This window comes from Equus quagga, chromosome 9, assembly GCF_021613505.1.
Source record: "Equus quagga isolate Etosha38 chromosome 9, UCLA_HA_Equagga_1.0, whole genome shotgun sequence".
Taxonomy (NCBI): Eukaryota; Metazoa; Chordata; class Mammalia; order Perissodactyla; family Equidae; genus Equus; species Equus quagga.
Genome location: NC_060275.1, coordinates 57,340,780 through 57,363,751, shown reverse-complemented (window position 1 = coordinate 57,363,751; position 22,972 = coordinate 57,340,780). Strand labels below are relative to the sequence as shown.

Sequence of the window (22,972 nt, the reverse complement as noted above, 5' to 3'; positions counted from 1 at the left end):
AGCGTGGGTATGTGTGCCCAAGATGAATTTGCCATCGGTTGGGGATGGTGAAAAGAGGTTGTCTGTTTGGGTTCATTGTTTTGGGATCAAGAAGCCACGAGGGATGAAGGTTGACAGCATTACCTACTAAACCCTATCTGGAGAAATGATGAATACTAGGTAGGCGTTCTACCAACCCAGTGTAGACAGCTTTCTTTTCCCTGAGAATGAGATGAACTGTGCTCCCCATGAGTGAAACACCTTTTGCCACCAAGAGCTCCCTTATGGATGCAAAATTCTCTGATCATTGTTAGATAAAGAATACTTTTGCCAGCCCTTTGCTGCTCCTGTCCAGTTTCAGGGCTCCTTGGTAAATCCCCAGTGAACTCAGGAGTCCTAGGCTTGTGTGGCTCAGATCCACTTTCCCCCCTGCTTCATTAGCCCAGAGACTGAGGCCCTGAGCATTCCAGCGCCAGCCTGCCACTCAGCCTCCTCAAGAGTATGTGTGTTCTGTGACTGGAAAGGGATAAAAGCAGGAGCAGGATAAGGGGGCTAAAGAGTGGGGGCAGGGTTCCAGTTTATAAAAAATCGAATGAAAGAAGTGAGGAATGGTCGTGCAGAAGGGGAAAGGGCCCTGCAGACCAAATAGCCTTTTCACAAGAAATTCTGCGTGCATTTTGAGGAGGGTTGCAGAGCAGGGGGAAGCTTCCCCATGGTTCACAGGTTAAGAACCTCTCTGTAGGATTGACCTCAAACATTCCCTTGTACTTCATCAGTGCAAGGAACTCCTGTGTGCCATAGTTATTCTCACTCATTCATTTGCCAAGATTTATTAAATGTCAAATTAAAATGCTAGGCATTGGAGTCACACAAAATAACGTGCAGCCCCACCAACTCCCTCAAGGACCACACAGTCTAGATGAAAAAGACAAACAAGCAGACAAACAGACACATACACAAATGCATGTACAACTCCATGAGTATGAAGGTGGAGCTTAGTTCCTGAGTGGGAGATCAATGCCCTCAGGAAGAATTGACTTCTATGCTTGAAGAAAAACCAATAGGTAGTAAGTCAACAGAAGACAATACCAATTCCATGGGATTTAATAGGTGATTTTTTAAAAAAGGATTTTTCCTTCATATAATTTTCTTGTGCACAGGGTTAAACAAACTTTCCTTAATGTAAAATTTCATTTATTTTTAACATATAATGTATATATAAATGGAAAATTTAATGTATATTGCTTCCCAAACCTACTAGAGGGAGAATACTTTCTTCACAGGGCACTTGTATTTATTAAGTATTGTATTTACTTGGTAGCAAGTAACAGACAAGCGAAAAAGACATAGGTTAAAAAATAAGGGATTTGTTTTGTCACATAAAATGTGTGGGGAGAGGGGGCTGGCCCCGTGGCCGAGTGGTTAAGTTCGCGCGCTCCGCTGCAGGCGGCCCAGTGTTTCGTTGGTTCGAATCCTGGGCGCGGACATGGCACTGCTCATCAAACCACGCTGAGGCAGCGTCCCACATGCCACAACTAGAAGGACCCACAACGAAGAATATACAACTATGTACCGGGGGGCTTTGGGGAGAAAAAGGAAAAAATAAAAAAAATCTTTAAAAAAAAAAATGTGTGGGGAGAGCTCTACTTGTGTTATACCAGGCTAGAAAATTCAGAGTGCTCTCACAAAGAACTAGAAAAGCTGGACAAAATATATTTTTTTGATATCTGAAGGCATAGGAGAGTTATGGGTCCAAGATCTGAGAGAAGAAGGAAACAGAGAAGTGAACCCTGCATATGGGATAGCTCTTACCCCAGAGCTCTTGGCAATTCTGTGAGAGCCCAGTAAGAGGCTGAAAACTGAGAGAACTTTCAAAGACCTACAGAGCTTAAAAGAAACTAGAGTTTAGGGGCACTCAAAGATAGGGCTTGGGTAACCACTCTTCTTCAGTTTTGGATTAGGACCCTAAAGAGCTAAATTCTAGGAATAAGAATAAACCAGAAAGAAATAGACCCATAGGATCTTAAACTCAGGCTTGAATCACCTCAAATCCTAATTGGATTAAAATGATTTGGAATTCTTAGTTCCTCTGGCCAAACAGACTACCAGAAGCAAAAATAAATGTTCTCTGAAGGAAGATAATATCATCAGGAGCTTTGAATTATCTTGGTAATTTTTCATACACAATGTTCAACACACAACCTAAAATAACCAGCTGTCAGACAAGGGAAACAGTCCAGATGGGATCCAACAGCGGAGTTATCAGACAAAGCCTTACACAGGAAATACATTAAATATAAATAGAGCAAAGGTTCCAATTAAAGGCTAAGATTGTCAGGCAAGGGGGGCCGGCCTCGTGGCCGAGTGGTTAAGTTCGTGCACTCCGCTTTGGCTGTCCAGGGTTTTGCCAGTTCAGATCCTTGGCACGGACATGGCACCACTCATTAGACCACATTGAGGCAGCGTCCCACACACAACAACTGGAGGGACCCACAACTAAAATATACCTCTATGTACTTGGAGGATTTGGGGAGGAAAAAAAAGATTGTCAGGCAAGATTTTAAAAATATGATAGACTATTTAGAAAAGACATACCTTAAATATAAGGTCACAGGAATGTTGAAAGTCAAGGAATAGAATGTTATACCATGCAAATATGAACTAAGAAGAGATGGTATGGAGTAAACAAAGAATACTTCAAGGCAAAAAGCATTACTAGAGAACAAGAGATTTATTCTATAATTATAAATGTTCAATTCATGGGAAAGACAATTCTAAATGTGCACATACCTACACACACACACAGATACACACACACAAATTCTTCACCAGCAAATTCTATGACTCTTTTAAGGAAGATATAGCACTAATCTTTCATAAATCTTAAGTATGATATAATGCCAATCTCTCACAAACTTTTCTACCAAATAGAAAAAGACAGAAAACTTCCCTTTGAGCTTTGTAAGGCCAGTAGAACCTTGATACCAAACCTGATAGACATTACCAGAAAGGAAAATCACAAATCAATCTCATGAATGAACAAAGATGCAAAAATCCAAAGCAAAATATTAGCAAAATGAATCTAGTAATATATAAAAATTATAATACATCACACAAGTTGGGTTTATCCTAGAGTGAAAGATTCACTTAAAATACAAAAACTAATAAATGGAATTCACTATATTTACAAACTAAAGGAGGAAACTCATATGATTATCTCAGTTGATCAGAAAAGTGCACTTGATGAAATTTAACAAGCATTCATAATGAAAGCTTTTAGAAAACAAGAAATAGAAAACCTCTGTAATCTCGTAAATAGCATTTACAATATCTTATGTAATGGTGAAATGTAGAATGTTACATGCTCCTTTTCACTGATTCTATGCAGCCTCACACTGTGCACCCTAGACAGTATAATAGGGCAAGAAAAAGAAATAAAGATTAGAAAAAATAAAGGTGTCATTATCCTCAGATAGTATGATTATGTGTGTAGAAAATCCAACGAATTTACAGGTGAATTTTTAGAATTAATAAGTGAGTTCATCAAGCTTGCTTGGTGACAGGTTAAAATACAAATATCAGGTGTATTTCTATCTACCAGCAACAAATAGAATATGAAACTTTATTAAAGATATTACTTCAATAGCATCAACAAATACCAAACACTAAAGAATAAATTTAACAAAAGATCTCTATATAGAAAACTATAGAAAATGACTAAGAAAGAAAATTAAAGATTACCTAAATAAATGGAGGAATATTCATGGACTGGAAGACTCAATACTAAGAAATGTCAACTCTCCCCCAATTGACACAAAGATTCCACTGTACACCTACCAGAAGATTTAAAATGAAAAGACTGACAATACCAAATGTTGACAAGGAAGTGATCCAATGGGAACTTCCACTGCTGGTTGTGTGTAAATTCACACTATCACTAAAGTTGATTTATAATACCCAATGGTCAGGCAGTTCTATGCCAGGAGTACATCACACAGAAATACATATGTACACCAAATTATATATATATAAGAATGTTCATGGCAGCATTGCTTGCAATAACTAAGAAAATTGAAATAACCTAAATGCCTTCCGACACTAGAATAGGTAAATAAATTGTGGTATATTCATCCAATGGCATGCTATGTCAACAAAAATAAATGAAATATAACCACAACAGAGCAATATGGATGAATCCCATGGACATAATATTGAGCAAAAAACACCAAACTCAAAAAAATACGTACTGTACGGTTCCATTTACACAAAGTTCATAATCAGGAAAAACTAAGTTCTGTCATTAGAAGTCAGAATAGAATAACTTTAGGCAGAAAAGAGGATGGTGGTTGTGAGAGTGCACGAGGGGGTTTCTGGAATGTGGTAATGTTCTTCTTGACATAGGATGGTTACACGCATGTGTTCTCTTTATGGTAATTCATTTAGATATACACTACGGCATTGTAATGCATTTGATCATGCACTTGATGAAATTCCATATCCATTGACTTAGCTTTAAGCATTCATCCCTTTAGTTTTTCTTAAAAATAAAAATAAATTATGAGGAAAAAATGATAGGAATAGAGCAGTTCCAAGGTAAGTTAATTCAGCAGCACAATGACTATCAAAGATCTAGAGTCCTGTCTTCCCACTTTTCCATCCTCAAATGTTTGCAGTCTCCCATATAGTTGGAGTATGGTTCCAGCAGCTTGAGGGTTGCTTGGAACACTGTTGAGAAAGCAGCAACCTAGTGCAAGCCTTATGTTGGGCAGATGCCAAATTTCAGCCCATAGAAGCTCAAAGGCTGCCCCACAAAACACGCCAAGCTACTGCCATTGCAGAGACTAGAACCCCAATCTCATGGCTCCTAGTCCATTCTTCTTTCTTTTGCATTACAGTTCCAGCCCAATCTAGAAGCTTCACAAACAAAAGAAGCATTTTCTCTATCGAGTTATTATTTTTCCTTTTCATGGCACAAAATCATGCTTGAGGCTTCTCATTCTCTACTGAACAAATTAAATTTCCCAGTTTCTCATCTAAATAAAGACACTCGCCTGATTTATGAATGCCATGTCTAATAATAATAATCATCATCATATATTGAGTGCTTACTATGTGCCAGGCACTTCGCAGACTGCTGAACGAGCCCTGTCTCAGTTAATGCTCATGTCAGCCCCATGAGATAGGCCCACTGATTTCCTCTTCCCAGCCTCCTTTCTTTCTCATCCTATCTAGTCCCAACTGCAATTTTACGACACCAGGTTCTTTTTTGGTGATGGAAATTAGCTGATCAGCAAGATTTGTGCTCCTTTTCCACTTGCTAAAGTCACTGTAAAGTAACTGCCATATCAGGGACCACACTCCCCAAACCCTCTTCCCACCTTGTATCTGGGTGGGGCTGCATGCTCAGACCGCTTCCGGACAAAGGTGGTCAAGAGTTAATATCTGGGCCGGCCCCGTGGCTGAGTGGTTAGGTTCACATGCTCTGCTTCGGCAGCCCAGGGTTTCATGGGTTTGGATCCCGGGTGCAGACATGGCACCACTCATCGGACCATGCTGAGGCGGTGTCCCACATATTACAACTAGAAGGACCCATAACTAAAATATACAACTATGTACCCGGGGGATTTGGGGAGAAAAAGCAGGAAAAAAAAAAAAGATTGGCAACAGTTGTTAGCTGAGGTGCCAGCCTTTAAAAAAAAAAAAAAGAAAAAGAGTTGATGCCTGACACCGTGTGCTCTCTTGCCCTATCTGCTGGCTGGATGATGCTAGAACAACCTTAGAGTGATGAGATGGAGGAGCACCCAGATGGCACCAACTGGGTCTTCGTGGGGCACTTGGAAGACCCGCCCAGGAGAGCCACCAAACAGGAATGTCTGCTTGGAACTTCACATGAGCAGAAGTAAACTTACATTTTATTAACCTGGGGAGATTTGGCATTGTTACAGCAGTTAACTTAGCCTACAAATACCAAAATTGTTCTTATTGGCGCTTTCCCGGCATGATTTACAATATGCACCGTGTGAGTTAATATGCTTTCCAAAGCGAGTACAGATGAAACTAAGAAACACCAGTGATTTATTCATCAAAGTATTTCCATTTTAAATGCAACCAGAACTTTGCAGAAATGATAATTTAACTTATTACTTACAGCAGAGACTCTGCTACCCCAATTGTTAGTTTCCAATCAGAGACAGTGTGGTGGTTTAAAGTTTGGGGTTAAGAATCCAACAGACTGGGATTAGAAGTTTAGCAGTGTAATCTTGACCAGTTAGTTAGTCTCTCAAAACCTCAGTTTCTTCATCTGTAATTTGAGACAAAGGGGTTTTGAGAAAATTAAGTGAAAAACACAATGTGTGCTGGCACTCAGTAGTATGTGGAGCACATGCTAAGAGTCCAGTTTTGTTACTTTCAAAGGGAAAAATAAGAGCACTCCAGGCTCTGTGTTCTTAAGCTGGCCTCTGATGCTCTTCCATGGGAGTCTGCCTGTCGTACACGGTGTCCTGAGAGGGCCCAGCTGAGAACTAAGTGACAGAACCAAAATTCACTTGCATTTGCCTAAACATTGATGAAAGGAGGGACCTACCCAAAATAAGTGACTACTAAAATTTAAAATATCAATTAAATTACTTAGATTCAGTTCTGGAATATAGGCACTCCTGGACTCTGCTCCTCCAAGCTTCATTACTTTTGGCATCCAGCAAACAAGAGAATCGTGAGCATGCATGCTACCTGGAAAATAGGCCTTGTATTGAATTGTCTCATTCATAATATAACTGTCATGATGGTCAAATAGCAAAGAAGACTTAAATTCAGGAATAATAATGATTACTAGCATCCTCCTCCTCAACATCATTTCAACAAGAAGAAACAGTACTAGAAAAATGACTCAGACACCTTCTCTACTAAGCAAGTTATCCAATCACTCTGGTGCCCATTGTTGGAACCTGGGTTAGACATGCGAATAGACATCAAGCTTGGTCACCTTGCCCTCATCCTTCAGGGCCCCATCCTCTCATTGCTGTGCTTCCCAATGCTTCACAGAAGCCAACTCCGCCACCCAGAGTCAAATGAAACAAAATCAACACCATCTTCCCACCTGAAATGATGGTTCTAAAACAACAGATGACATGGAATTACCTGGAAATCTTGCTAAAAGTGCAGATGCAGGATCCTATGGCAACATATTTCAATTGAGGAGGATCTAGGGTTGCAGCCTAGAAAACTGTTCTAATATGCATTTCTGGTGTGGTCCTGGGACTACTCCAATAGGTTTGATCATTTTTATGAAACATATCAAATATCTTTTAAAGGCAATGAAACAATTAGATAGTTGATTGCACTGTACTATAAAACACACTCACACAAGCACAAGCACACACACACAAACCAACAGCTTAAATAAAAGAATACTCCAACTAAATAGCTAAGCATAATAGAATATTTAGATCTCTTTTTTATTGAGATATAGTTGACATAACATTATATTAGTTCTGGTACAATATAATGATAGGATATTATGAAATGATCATCACAATAAGTCTAGTTAATATCCATCACCACACATAGTTACAACTTCTTTTCTTGTGATGAGAATTCTCAGATCTACTCTCTTAGCAACTTTCAAATATGTAATACAGTATTATTTACTATGGTCACCATGCTGTACACTACATCTCCAAGGACTTATTTATTTTATAACTGGAAGTTTGTACCCTTGACCTCCTTCACTCATTTTGACCCCCTCCCCGACCTCATTAAAAAAAAATGGCATCTCATTTGTACAGTGCCCAAGGTCATTCCACATGCATTATCCCATTTGATCCTCCCAACAGTCTTTTGAGAGCAGTTATTTTCTATGTTACAAGTGAGAAAACAACGACAAAGAGGCTAAATGACTTTCTTAATATCATTTAGCTAAAAAGTGAGTGGAAATCCTGAACTTGAACCCAAATCTTCCAGCTCCAACTCCAGTGTTCTTCTCAGCACACTTTGCTTGCTTTGGCAACTAAATGTGCATGATCAAATCTGCTATATACCAGGAAGACTTTTTCTTTCCACTGGCATTAATGTCATTTTATAGCAAGTAAAAAGATGAAAAAATAACCAATTTTAGGTTCTTACGGAGCCTTCTTCCAGGAAAATAAACTGAGTTTTCTCAGGAAAAAAAAGTGAAATGTCTGCTAAGTTCCAGTAAGCAAAAGAAAAGTAAGAGTTGAGCATACTAGAAAGTATCCACTTCAATTAGCTTTATTCTGCTGGCTTTATTGTTGAAGGTCAAGAACACAAATCGTTGGAGCTGGCCTGGTGGCATAGTGGTTAAGTTCACCGGCTCCACTTCAGCAGCCTGGGGTTCTCAGGCCTAGATCCTGGGCATGGACCTAGCACTGCTCGTCAAGCCACACTGTGGCATCAGCCCACATAAAATAGAGGAAGACTGGTGCAGATGTTAGCTCAGCGACAATCTTCCTCAAGCAAAAAGAGGAAGACTGGCAACAGACGTTGAGTCAGAGCCAGTCTTCCTCACACACACACACACACACACACACAAAAGAACACAAATCTAGTCAAAAGAGGAATCAAAGGGAAGACATTTTTATTTATTATTTTTTAAGGCACTTAGTAGGCTGGCCTATTACAAATGCAAATAAACACCAGCCAGGATCCCAGGAGGGGGACTCAGCAGTTGAAATTGTCCTCCTCGTTCCATCTTTCATAAAGAAATTATAAATTCACTACCCTCCTTCTCCACGCGGTGGAGGGACACAGTATTTTGGCTTTGGAACGCAGAGTGATGGGAAGAGCCACGACGTCAGCAGGGGCGGTCCAGGAAGAAAGGCCTCCGCTTAAATACGCCTTCTCCATACTCAGCCGGGTGAGCCGCCTCCAGTTTTCACCTGGGAACCCTTGGAGGGCGTGCTCTCAGGCCCCGCCGCGGACTCCGACATGCGTGCTGCCTGGACCTCGCAGGAACCATGACTGCCACCTCCAAGCTAGTTCCCATCTGCTCTAGCGTCACCTCCTGGGCCTGGGCTCCGAAAGGAGTCCTCTTCAGCTCCCCTAAGAAAGAGCCATCAGTCTAAAGCAGGCCTCTCAGTGTAGTCTGCACACGAATCAACTGCAGATCTTGAGCAGCTCTTCTCCAGCAGATTGGGGTAGTGGGGCGGGGGTCTGGGAGTCTGCTCTTCCAACTAGCTCCTTGGAAAATGCAGACACAGGTTTTTAAGATCTGATGAAATCAAAAGTGTAGTACGAATAGAAATCAGCAGATGAAGCCGTCGGTCTGAGGACCACACTCTGAACTGCAAGATTATGACAGTCCTTCCTTTTGCCTTGGGAATAGTAGTGGGAAAGGTTCCCAAATCCTGACAGAAATCCTCAAGAACCGAACTGCCTCTCTGTGACTGAAGAATTTGCAGGCCCCTTGTCAGGTGTGTGGCTCTGTGAATCCAAAGTGAGGGGGAGGGGGCCTGTTGAGCCTCAGGTCTAAGGGGAGCCTTCTCACCACATTGCCAGCTTTTCCTTCAGGCTGGTCAAGCGGAATCTTAGGTTAGTGATTTGAGACCATTTTTTTCTTTCCCAATATAGGTTTTCATAGCTATATACTTCCCTGTAAGCACTGCTTTAGCTTCATCCCCTACATCCTGAAGTGTTTTCATTTTCATTCAGCTCAAAATATTTTCTGATTTTCCTTGTGATTTCTTCTTTGACCTATGGGTTATTAAAGTTTTTTGGTTTAATTTCCAAATGCTTGTGGATTTCCCAAATTTCCTTCTGCTGTTGATTTCCAGGTTTATTCTACTGTGGTAGGAAAAAAGACTTTGTATGACTTTAATCCTTTTAATTTTATTGATCTATCCTGGAGAATATTTCATGTATGCTTAAAAAGAATGTATACTTTGCTGTTGTTGGGTGAAGTGTTCTATAGATGACATTCACATTAAGTTGGTTGATAGGGTTGTTCAAGCTTTTATATCCTTGCTGATCAGGGTTATCTTTTACAAACATAAAACAGACGACCTCATTCATATAATCCTCTGTGGCTTTCCATCAACCTTGGAATAATATCCAGATTTCTTCCCACTCCTGCCTATTGCTATGTATTCATCATGTACCACTCTTCACTTTGCTCAATTAATTCAATGAACATGTTAAAGCTATTGTCTCCTGTTAGTGATGTCAGGATCAATTATAAAGATAATTAAGACAGTGTGGTACTGGTGCAAGAATAAACAAGCTGACCGGTGGAACAGAGTAGAGAACAGAAACAAACCCACACATACAGGATCACCTTATACATAACAAAAATGAAAAAATGTAGTATAGTGAGGAAAGATTGGTTTTTCTCAATAAATGGTACTGGGACAGCTGAAAATCCATGAGAAAACTTCTACCTTAAACCGTATATTACACTATTAACAAAAATCAATTCAGTAAGATTTCAGAGTGAAAGGTAAAAAAACAAAAATGGTTTTAGAAGAAAACATAGAAGAACATCTTTATGATCTTAGAGTAGACAAACATTTCTTAAGCAAAATATGCCAACCATGAAGCAAACAACTGGTAAATTGCATTATATTAAAATTAAGAGTTTCTTTCCATCAAATATATTCTCACAACACATACATTCAACAAAGCACTTGTATCCAGAATAGATATATTTTTAAAAACCAACAAGTCGATACACAAAGATAGTTCACTTGATAGAAAAATGGGCAAGAACTTGAACAGATATTTCATGAGAGGACAAAGGCCAATAAGCATATGAAAAGTGCTCAATCACCTTAATAATCAGTGAAATGAAAACTAAAACCCCAGTGAGATACAGCTACATGCCTGACAGAATAAAATAAAAAAGACTGACACTACTGAGTGTTGGCAAAAATGTGGGGCAACAGGAATTGTGGAAACTCTTTGGCAGTATCCAATAAAGCTGAACCTAACGTACCTACTATGACCCTGCAATTCCACTCCTGGGCAGAAATGAGTACCTATGTGCACCAAAATTCATATACTAAAATATCTGAAGCTAGAGTACTATTGATCATAGTTCCCAAACTAGGAATGAACCAAACATCCATTGGATAAATATGTGGTTTATTCACATAGTGGAATACTATATAGCCATGAGAACAAACCATGTACAATTACATGCAACAAAAATCTCACAACACAATGTTGAGTGAATATGCCAGATACAAAAGCATACTGTTTGATTCCAATAATGTCCAAAAACAGACAAAACTAATCTATGCTCTTAGAAGTCAGGATAGTGGTTACCTTTGGGGAGGTAGTAACTAGAAGGGAGCATGAGGGGAGCTTCTGGGGTACTGGTAATATTGTTTGTTGATCTGGGTGGTGATTGTATGTGTTCCATTTGTGAAAAATCACTAACTTGTTTGTATATATGTTACACTTCAACAAAATGATTTGCCTCTGCCTGGATAATCAGCTCAGACTGAAGAAATAATTCCTTCTCTCTTGGCCTCCCCCTTGGCCACTCCTAACTGATCCTTCTAAAAGGTGAGGGTGAGAGGACAACCGCCTCCCCCACTCTGCCCCCTAACATACAGACTAAACTAGATTTGCTACAGGTCTGGTTGCTGAAGGAGCAGGTCTAACAAATGTGAAATCCAAGTCTACCTTTGCCTCCTGCCTGGCGACTCTTCATTTTTTCCCCTCCTCCCCTAGTAAGCTCAGGTGCCCTCCTGCTCTGTGCCTCAAAGCCTCTTACTCACGACTAACTACTCCTTTCAGGGGACATTTAAATAAGTATCAAAGTTTTGAACCAGAAGGATGGAGCTCCAATAGTTAACACTTCAAGCTACAGGTAGTGGATGGGCGAGGAGGCACCTGAACCTTTCTAACACCCCTGGAGGTAAATAACATGCCTCTGGAGTGCAGGCCCGACTTGGGGGATAAGTAGTGTTCAAATCTTGGCTCTGCCTCGTGCAAATTTGTATCCTCTCTGTGCGTTGGTTTCCTCATCATTAAAATAGGAATACTGGTGCTTACCTTATACAGTTGTTATAAGGATCAAAATGAGTTAACACATATAAAACATTTAGAAAAGTGATTGACATATAAGGTAGCAGCTTAATAAATATTAGCTGTCAACTTGGCTTTATCAAAGGTATGTTGTCCCCAAGGAAGCATGGTGCAGGATGAGTCCAGGGACCAGAGGGCTTTGGGGCCAACCCAAAAGTCTGCCCAGGCAAACTGAGGAGAGTACTCCTGGGTAGGCACATTTGCTCGGTATTGCAGTGAGGAACAGGCACACCTGCTTCGGGGCTAAATGGAAGCTGAGGAGAAATTGAGGACAGGATAAGAGTTGGCTGTCCTCCAACCTCCATCCCCTATAAATCTGCTAAATAAACGCATCACTAAATAAAGAAGTGTAGCAGTCATTGCACTGATTGCCTTTAAACAATCAGCAACATTGCTCTGGCAGAGGATGGGAAATGAAGAAACTTCTTATCAGGTGTGTAGTATTCCAGAGAACTACAGCTAGGGAGGTGGTGACATCATACACTTATGCGTCCTATTTGACCAAAGAGCCAGTAAACGCTGCAGGCATTTGATATAACTTAAATTATAGGGCCCTGGTCCCTTGATCTGGCCTCTACTTTGAAGACCCTGAAGAGACCTTGGCAGTGACTGGCTCACGATACACACAAAGCCTGAGGTAGACAATGAAAAGTTTATCAACAATGAAAAACAATGTTCAGTAGCTAGAATATTCATACTGGCATTTTCTCCCTGTAGGCAGACCTGTACAAGAAGCCAAATCTTCATTAGAAGGATACTTGAAGACATTTCAAAGTAACATAATGCTTAGCAATAAACTAAGACAGGCTGAAGAATACATTCCCAGAAGAGTTAATGGGACTGGAGATCTGGACATCTGATAGCTGACAAAGCTTTTTCTGCCTCTCCATTGCTCATCAACAACACACCCTGCTTCTAAACCTGTCTCACTTTGTACACCTCTGCTCTGATGCCCTCTTAATGCTGTTAACACAAATTTAGACAGCAATCTAAGGTCTTCAATTTCCAAGTTTGGGGAAGGGGTAAGCTAGGAACTGTACTGACAACCCACCTTTCAGAGTCATTACACAGATTAGTTCACGGAAGTCAAAATCTCTAACCAATGCCTTCTCTCCCAGAAGGCAAATTTCTTTGGAGAGTCACATTAGAACCAAAGGCTTGGGAGCACTGAAGGAGCAGTCACTACCCACAGGCTTGCAGCAGTCTGCAGTTTAGGACAACTTCCCTTTGGAGGCAGCTGAAAATGGCCAGCTTCTCTTCCGAAACACCGCAGCTATGTGGTGCCTTTCCTTTAGTATAGTCTAGGCCCAAAGAATTCAATTTGAGCGTTCTTAGCCATACCACAATCCAGCCATGTTCCCAGATCAATCCTCCCAATCTCAGGTTGTGTCCTTTCCGCAATGGTTGATTTGATCTTTATTTCTACTCTTATCCTCAGAAGACAAACTGGATGACATGTCTGGGAGTGCCCTGCACCGTGAACTTCTTAAATCACTGACCCAACAGCGAAAAGCCATGCCCCTCTCGTAACAGTTACTAACAGTCTTGAATGGAAAATCACCAAATGTTTAGACTGCAGTGTTTGTGGGGGTAAGTCCTACCAGCTTTTACCTTGGTGATGGGAGATGGTGGGCAGGGACTATCTTTTCCTAATAGTTCTTCTTGAGTCACTGCCCAGACCTTAATTGCAGAAAGGAGACATCAGGGAGTGGCGGAAAAGCAGAGAAGGCCACAAGGCCAACAAAGCTCAAAGGAAAAGGTAACAGCCAGAACTCTGCATCCTCTGAGCATGGCTCTGTGCCTCACCTGCACACACAACAGCTTGCTCAGACCCCAGAGCCCTGCTTGCTCCATTCAGGCTCTCTATGCTCTTTTCTACCCACTGAAGGCCCTGGGGACTCCACTTTCCTTTTCTCTCTGCTTTGTATTACCACCACGTACTCCATCCTTTGGGGGAGTCTTCTCTCTCCAAAATTATTCATGGAGTAGAAGGAGCAGAAAGAGGCTAAAAATGTTTTATTACTTGCTTAGAATTAACTAAGACATTAGATGAGAATAAAGATAGGAAATAATAAAGAAGCTTTTCATACTCTACCAAACAATCAAAAATACTTTCTGGCACTTTCCCCGGAACTAAAATGAACCTGGATATGTAAGACTAAGACCTCACCCTCCCCTTCTCCCCAGGACCACTACCAAACCTTACCTAGCTAACAGCAGCCACCATATTCAGAAGTACCATTATTTATTTCCCCAAATCACTTATGGCAAACCACTACTAAGGCAAAAAAGACTAAATTTCTGTAAACTGGTAACAGTTTGGAGATTGGCAGATTGCAGAAGGAAGAGAAGTTAAGTAGCCTGTGTTCTCTTGCTAAAAGATTTACTACTCTAATACCAGGAACAATCAACATATATAAACGAATTAAGAGACTACACTTTTTAACCACTCTGGATAATTACAGAAAGCAATGTATTTTTAAATATGCTTTAAATAAATGCTTTTAAAACAATATGCAATAACTGCTCTGCTTTGCTCTTTAAGGTTTTCACTACACCTAAAAAGTGGCAAGTTTCCTAAATGGTGATGTCAAGTAAGGACGAGAGTTCACCCAGGTGTCAGTTTTGCAAGAGCAGTCAAGCAAGAAGCCAAGGCTGACAATTTTAACAGTTCCGAAATGGCAAATACAAATTCTGAAGGGTGACGAGACTCTGGACTCTAGTGTGCAAAGTATGATGCTGTACTAGAGAAAGAGGAGCTGCTGCTTTCTGGGCCGAAGAGGGTAAGGGATCTATAGCACGTAGTGCCGAGAACCTAGATAGAACACTGGGGAGAATTAATCTGAAGTCTATCAGTTTCTTTTACAGTCACATCTTCCCATTGCAGTTCCATACATAAATCTGAAGAAAATGTGCCACAGGTTTACATGGGAGAGGTTTTCATTAAATCTTAAGAAAAACAACTATAGCATTTTTGTTCAATGAAGAAAGGTAAATCTGTCTAATTACATTCTTGATACCTAGGAACATTAATTGCTATGGTAGGAAATTCTTAAGAGAAAGAGAAAACCCCCCAAATCCAAAACAATTCTATGCTGGCATCTATACTGTTTCTATTCAGCTCCAGAATTGCATCATATTAGCAAATAAAGTATTATTTATAACTGGCTAAAATTATAGGTAACTTTTATGACCATCTAAAATTTAGTTTTAAACATAACTTTAGCAATACATATTGAACACTTACATTCAATTGTACAGAACACAATCCATTTAATCTTGAAAAACACCATATAACAAAACTACAGAAATGATCACAGACACCTGCAAATCAGTATGCTCCCTCACCAATTTTATAACTGTAATAAATTTAATACTGTAAACAAACATTGAACAAACCAGAGCACTGTGGAAAGAGTTCAGCGGCTGTAACAAGTCATATTATAATTTTTATGAGCTGAGAGAGTAGAGGCAAACGGAATTCTTAGAACATTACTTAAAAATAGATTTTTAAAGACAAAGGTCCCAACTCATTCTTATATACACACACAAAAGTTCATCTGTCACAGACAGCAAATGTTCAATTTAAACACTGGAGTTTCTGGCAGCATCCTGCACATTTAGAATAATTAAAATAAACAAATAGAAAGTTGTCAAATCTCTCTAAGATGGATCATTCAAATCTGTGTAAGATGGAACATAGCTGTTCTGGTGCTACTGCGTGTGTGCTCACTGCTGCTTCTCAAATGCAAAAACCAAGTAAATACCTAAAAAGAAAATAAATAAATGTTAGAGTTTGGTAAATAAATGTTAGAGTTTGGTTTCTCATATCCTCAGAGTAAACAGAACAACAATTTCAGCCCTGTTTGTAATTTGGTGAAAATTCTTAGGTTCTCAAGCAGCTTTTGAAGAGGAAAAATTCCATTATTTCTAAGCATTCCTCAGTTATTTTAAGTCATATTTAAGCAGATATGGGATTATATGTTTACTCAAAAACATCCACTTACTATATCAGTGACATCACAGTTCTTGAGAAAACCTATTCAACAGCTAAACATCTCTGAAAAGTTTGAGGTTAGAAATTTTTTTTTTTTTTGAGGAAGATTAGCCCTGAGCTAACTACTGCTGATCCTCCTCTTTTCACTGAGGAAGACTGGCCCTGAGCTAACATCCATGCCCATCTTCTTCTTTCTGTGGGACGCCTACCACAGCATGGTGTGCCAAGCGGTGCCATGCCTGCACAGGGTATTCGAACCGGTGAACCCTGGGCCGCTGAAGTGGAACGTACACACTTAACCACTGCACCAGTGGGCTGGCCCCCATAAGCAAAGAAAATTAAAACTAAAAAAATCTTACGACTTAATTTTTACCTGGAGCGAGACCAGTACACTAAGTGCACTACTATGAGTACTACTGGCAGTGGGACTCTAAGTTTTCTATTCAGAAAAATTAAGAAGAATTATATGGAACATACAATGTGCATGGTAAAATTCATCCAATTATCCAATTGTGTTGTAGGGCCTGGTGAGGAAAGTGAGCCAAAAGCCACATGATAATCAATGCTTATAGATATTATTTATCTGGCTTCTAAAGTGATATTCCCGCACGTATCCAGCTCCAAGAGTACTCTCCCTAAAATGAAGTTTCCTGCTTTCACATGTGTTCATGCAAAGACATCTAAATGTGTCTATGGCTCCCCACACTGAATCACACTGCAGTTCAAATCTACAATACCTTCTAAGATACCAATAGATTTCATGGTAAGAAAATACTGACAAGATGACAAATCCTCAAAACATCACAAGGATGTTCAGGGCTTGCGCTAGAACATTCAACCAGTGAGTCAAGAAATAGGCCATGTAACTGTAGAGTCCCTCTTGAGTTAACTTTTGAATAGGGGACAGGTGAATGACTGCAGACCACGGAACAGCCTCCCGATCCTTCACCATTTTGCCCTTCCAACCCAACCTGTACAGGAGATCCATACCAGTCTTTCCAAAATACTACATTGGTCATGCTATTCTCTACTCCTTATCTACTAGTTCCTGATTTCTCTTAGGAGAAATGAAACATGGCTGGCAGTATAGGAAACAGATGGGCAGAAAACAGGCAGAGTGATCATCAACACTGTAGATTCTCCTAGAGGATAAGGAAGTAGACGATAAGGAAGCAAACAGTCTAAAGCATTCACAAGGTTGTTAGGAGACTTGGGAGAGGCCAGCATTACTGAGCTTGCCCTGCACTCCAAGGGAGGCTTCTGTAGTCCAGCCCTGCTGAACCCACCCCAAACACACCCATATGTCCTGCAAGCAACCTCGCAGCCTGTCCCATCTTGCCCTCATCTAGAGTCATTTAAAACCACTAAGAAGCAGTGTCTAATTTCAGGTAAGTAATTAGTAACTTTCTTTCCTTTCTAACTCAAACATTCTGAAAGTCTCACTCATTATATAAAATGTCTTCTGTGCAGGCATTTCCATTGAGATTTAAAGAAACAAATCTTGAACCACTTCTAAAAGCCAATTAGCAACAATTCCCTGTGTTCCTTTCATCTTTAAAGCATCCTCTACAGAAGCAGCAGGCTTTGGTAATAAAAGTTTAATGATTAGACCAGTAGGAGTTTAAAACATAGCTTCTTACACTTATTAGACTGTGACACCAGGCAAGATACTCTCCTGCCCATGAAGTCCTCCAGTTGAGAATAGTGTAACTTATCAAAGAGCAGACTGACCTCGAATGCTAGATCCTGACTGCAATTTGGCTGTTGCTCCTTTCCTATTGCTTTTCAAATCTCTAACCCCTCTTTTCCTCAACTGTCTGGGGCTATCTAATTCTTCACTTGCATGTAATCACTAGAGTCCACATTTAATATAAAAATACAGCTCTGAGCCACAACTAGTATCACCATCACAACCTTTGACCCAAGCTGTTTTCTACACACAGTATTCTGGGATTGGCAGGATACCTAAGATAGCTAGCCCATCTCCACTCTAGGAAAAGTAACGAAATACGTAGCTTTATGCACACACTTCTTAGTTTATGAAAGAAGATTATGTCTATAATATATCCTCTGATCCCATTTCTACTAAGGGTACCAAAATTCTCAAACAGGCTGCGAATTTTGGCCCTATTTATCTTCTTTCCTCATTGTCTCTAGCCAATTCAGCAAGTCCCAAGAAGTTTTCCTTTCACATGAGCTTCCGTGAGGCCATGGTTATGAGTATGGACCACGTGGGTTAGCTCTATGACCTTAGCCAAGTTATTTAACTGCCTTCTTACCCGTGAATAGTCTACTTAGAAAGTTGAGAGAATTAATTGAGTGACAACATATGAAAAGCTTAGAATGGCGCCTGGACACACGTTAGCCTCTCCTTCACCTATTTTTCCCGTTACAGTAACTTTAGCACTTAAAACAGTTTGCCTAGTGGTGCATTTATTTGTGTCTATTTCTTCCATTAGATTGTACACTTCTGGAAGGCAGAGATTACAACCTGTTTACTTTTTTAGCCCCCAAAGCCCTTTCACAGAACTTTATGTAAGTCAACATTCAATGTCCATCAGATGGATTGTCTTTGATTACCACTTATGCCTTCAACACAATCAACAAATATTCAAATGAACAGCGAGAACTACCTTTTAAGTCCTCAGGGCAACCATCTAAGGGTATTATCATCATCTCAATAGTGAGGCTCTGAGAGCTGAATTCCTCAACATCCACTTGCTGAAGAACCACAGGACTTCACAGATTTACCAGGCGTCTGACTTCTCTTTCAAAGACAGGAACCTCACTTCAGAACATCTTTGTATCATGCCTGTCCCCAATCCCAGACCTTTCTAAAATATCCTGCTCACTGCTGCTTCACTAAGTGTTCTACTATCCATCATGGCTTCACTGTGAACATCAGAGTGGCCAGAACAAATAAAATACATGGAAGTGTTGTCTAAGCCAGAATGTACAACAGAATCTGAGGGAAAGACGTCACGTACAGAATGGCTACGTAGTAATGGGCAGGCAAGGAAATGTTTCAGAACGCTCATGCAAGTTTATGTTAGGCAACGTTCTGCATGTATTTTCTCTTGGCACTAAAGAGCTGTGCAAGAAAGGGGAAATAAGACATATGTAGGGACTTTGTGTAAACTAAACCATACAAACAACCTAATATTTGTCAGAAAAATTCTAAAGTTTTCAGATTTTAATGATCACTTTGAAACAGTCTTTGAAAATGTCAATACATCTGCACTGATGATATACTCACTTGTAGCTTCCCATTCTGATTTACTTAAGGTTCCCTAAAATTAAAAAAAGAAAGAAAATCTTAGATTGAATATGGAAGTACATATTATGCTTATTTTTCAATAACAGACAGAAGTGCCCAAACAACCCTAACTTTGCTACTAATACATATACAATTACTGTTAATATTATTGTGATCCGAACCTATAAAATAAGTCAATAAGATTAACCTTTAATGCCATTGTCTCACCAATTCTGCCCTCCTGCAAAATTCTGTAAACTACTGATTCTCAATAAAAGGGGTAATTTGAATAAAGAGGGTATTCATGTGTGTGTAACTGGAAAAAGCATCTATCTTATATTTTTAACTTGGAAAATAAAAAAAATAAAAAAGCCTATCTTAAAACATCACATAGCTCCACAGGAGGGAATAAGATTCTTGTGTTTTTACAAATGAATCAAAATAAAGTACACATCATACAAAGGAAATAAATGATACTTAAAATAGTTATCCAAATATTAAGAAAAAATTTGTTATAGTAATGTGTGTGCTATTTTGCACATGCGTTGACTAATAAGATATAGTGGCAATTCTAGTAACTAATGTAATTTTGAGGAAGTGATGAATATAAACAATATTCTACGATGTCAGCAGAAATATGTTACACAAGTATCTGTAATTTCTATTAATGACAAAGTCACAGCTACAGGTAATACCACTGTGGTACTGTGGCATTCATAATTAAAGAAAATGTGAACTTCCACGTAGAAGTCAGTGAAAAGGAAAATGTAATTTTTTCCCATCTATGTTGATGAGCCTCTGAATTTTATCTATAGAACACTGTGAGTCAGCATGCCTAGGTTAAGATATAACGACACAGCAAGGAACTCTCAAACCAAGCCTATAACTTTTCCCCCATCCATATTGCCTCAGATCTAACACTCCACTCTCAGTTCACTGAAGTACATTTTATTCTATATTCTAGGGTTATAAAAAGTCATCACTAACTTAGGAGAAACAAACTACTGTGTATCTGATTTGCAACTCAGTGAACCCAAGAATTATAAACCAGTGAAATAATTTTCTAAGTTTCCATATACTCTATGCTTGTTTTCCCATTTTCTATTACATATGTCAAAAAACGAAAACTTACCAAAGGCAACCTTACTTGACTGTTCTTCATGTACTTTGCTGCATGTTCATAGTCATCTACCTTATCAGAGGCAAGTCTGGAATTCTCATTTGCAGGATATGGCTAGGGAAGCAAGTGAAATTCCTAGTTAAGATATTACATTGAAATTTACAATTCAGAATGAAATACACTAAATCACTGAAATAAAATAAGACAATAATCCCTAAGTATTACTTCAGGAATACAAACTACACATACTTTTGAAATATGAAAAAAAAATGAGTGGAGGGAATCCTCTCTTAACAAAGCAGCTCTTATGGTCAACCTTGATCATAATCATAGAATATTTACTATTGGACTAATCTGTACCATTTAATCACCACCAAGGACCACTTAGCAGCAAACACTTGCATCTCCCTGACTCCCAGTCAAAGGCTTTTTCTGTTACAACACAAAGCTGAAGGAAGGTATTATCAAAAGAGCTGCAAATTAATTTGAATATTATGGCAGTTTAATAGCCAAGGAAAGCATGACTAGCAATTAGAGAGAATACAAATGAAAAACTCCAGTCAAGAGGGAACCCTGCAAGTTCAAGAAGATAAGAAAAATAATCCAGCCTCCAAAATATAGGCAGTCTCCATATTTCCATAGGAATCTGAAAAAGGGCCATAAAAAAATGCTGGTTTTTTTAGGGTATGCTGGCCAAATGTTTATTCAAATTATCTCAAGCACTATTTTTAACCCCTTTTAAGTAATATCTCTTTATATTATCAAGAACAGTGCTTTGTAATACATGTAAATTTTAATAAATTACATAGACTATTTAATATAACTACCACCTACTCTACAACGGTTATATATTCTTTATACTTTTCTTTGTCTTATTACAACAAACCAGATACCAAGGAACCACTTTAAACCTAGGGCTCCCTGATGAATTTTTAAGAAAATGATCCAGAAATGTCTACTTTGCTATCTTCTTTTTTCCTTTTCTTTATAAATATCCTACAATAAGCTGAGGAATTAGAAATTTAGCTGTTTGCTGTTTAAAAAGCATTTGGCTTTTTGGACTTCCATAGTGTTACCATTAGCAACTTTACTTTTTATTGTATCTTAACACAAAGGATATAAGTAAGAAACACACTTAGTATCACTAAGCTTTTATGAACTTTCAATCCCACATCTGGTTTCTATCACATCACAAACCTTCAATACTTTAATTTGAAAGTCTGCCAAACTATTCTGTTGTAAATTTGCTCTTCACTTATCAGTGTAAGACTCCTCCACGAGATTATTTGCCTGTCCCTGGACATCTAGTTTCTCTCCCCCTATTGATCATTTTAAAAGACCAACAGGCTAGCCCGGTGGCGCAGTGATTAAGTGCGCACGTTCCGCTTTGGTGGCCCGGGGTTTGCCGGTTCGGATCCTGGGTGCGGACATGGCACCGTTTGGCAAAAGCCATGCTGTGGTAGGCATCCCACCTATAAAGCAGAGGAAGATGGGCATGGATGTTAGCTCAGGGCCAGTCTTCCTCAGCAAAAAGAGGAGGATTGGCAGCAGTTAGCTCAGGGCTAATCTTCCTCAAAAATAAATAAATAAAATAAATAAATAAATAAATAAAAGACCAACAACATATGATTATAAAGCTGCAAAACTAACTTCTTTCAAAACTTGCTAAAATGTACATCCTGTTAACTGTCTCCTCTTAAAGCAGTTACTTTTCCAGAACTGTTCCCAGGTGAGAAGAAAGAAAACAGGTGTGAGGACTTTATTAACTACAGTTCCTTGGCTTATGTCTTTTCATCTTTCCTTCCCTCTGCTATGATGCTCCAGATCAGGGCAAAACTTTACTGGTTCTATTGCTGAAACCCTGGGCCAGCTGAAGGCTGACAGCTTTAGGAAAAGACTTTTAATAGCAAACATCAGAAAATAGATGCATTTAAATCTCCAACCTGGACTAAGGCAATAGCATCCTGACTGTTCTTTCTGCTCTCGGCTTAACATCCCTCCAAAGCATCCTCCATACTGCCACCTGAGTGACGCTCTCACTCTTGTTGGGTCATGTCCCCTCCAGCTCAAAGTCCTTTACAGGCCTGTAAAAGTGACTTGGTGAAGAAGTAGGAAAAACTAAAGGACTTCTTCAAACTACACATTAATACTACTCATGTATGTCCTCAGAGAGCCACAGTGAAAGGTCACATCCTCAAGGATGGTACTAGGGAAGAAGGAAGAGTGGAGAACCACAGTGCTAAAGAAACACTGAAAGTTACCAGCACTTCCTCAAAACACTCCCTGCTCTTTCCTGGGTCTCTGCCTTTACTCTTACAGTCTACTTTCTTCCCAAAAGGCCCTTTTATACACTCACTGCACTTTAAATATTTCTTCTTTACTGCGATTCTCACATTGGACTGAATTATTTGCTTGTATGTTTATCTCCTTATAATATACCATAAGATCCTTGAAGGAAGCTGACCCATCTTCAGTATTTACTGAGCACCCACCATTGAAAGTTTCTGTACCAACTAGGTGCTACAGAGTCTAATTATAAATAATCTGTGTAATTTATATAAATACTGAGTGTCTA

At 39.4% G+C, this 22,972-nt stretch overlaps 1 protein-coding gene across 2 annotated transcripts in view; it reads right to left on the bottom strand.

Moving 5' to 3' along the window:
• Positions 1 to 11,056: 11,056 nt before the first annotated feature.
• The window catches only part of RNMT (RNA guanine-7 methyltransferase), a 30,620-nt gene continuing 18,704 nt past the window's right edge, over positions 11,057 to 22,972 (bottom strand). For both annotated transcript variants that reach the window (XM_046671564.1, XM_046671563.1), the window contains exons 9-11: positions 20,410 to 20,511; positions 19,278 to 19,311; positions 11,057 to 15,791 (exon numbers count right to left, since the gene is read on the bottom strand). In XM_046671564.1, coding sequence (XP_046527520.1) covers positions 15,754 to 15,791; positions 19,278 to 19,311; positions 20,410 to 20,511 — 174 coding nt within the window. In that variant the 3' untranslated portion in view covers positions 11,057 to 15,753. The remainder of the gene's footprint in view (positions 15,792 to 19,277; positions 19,312 to 20,409; positions 20,512 to 22,972) is intronic.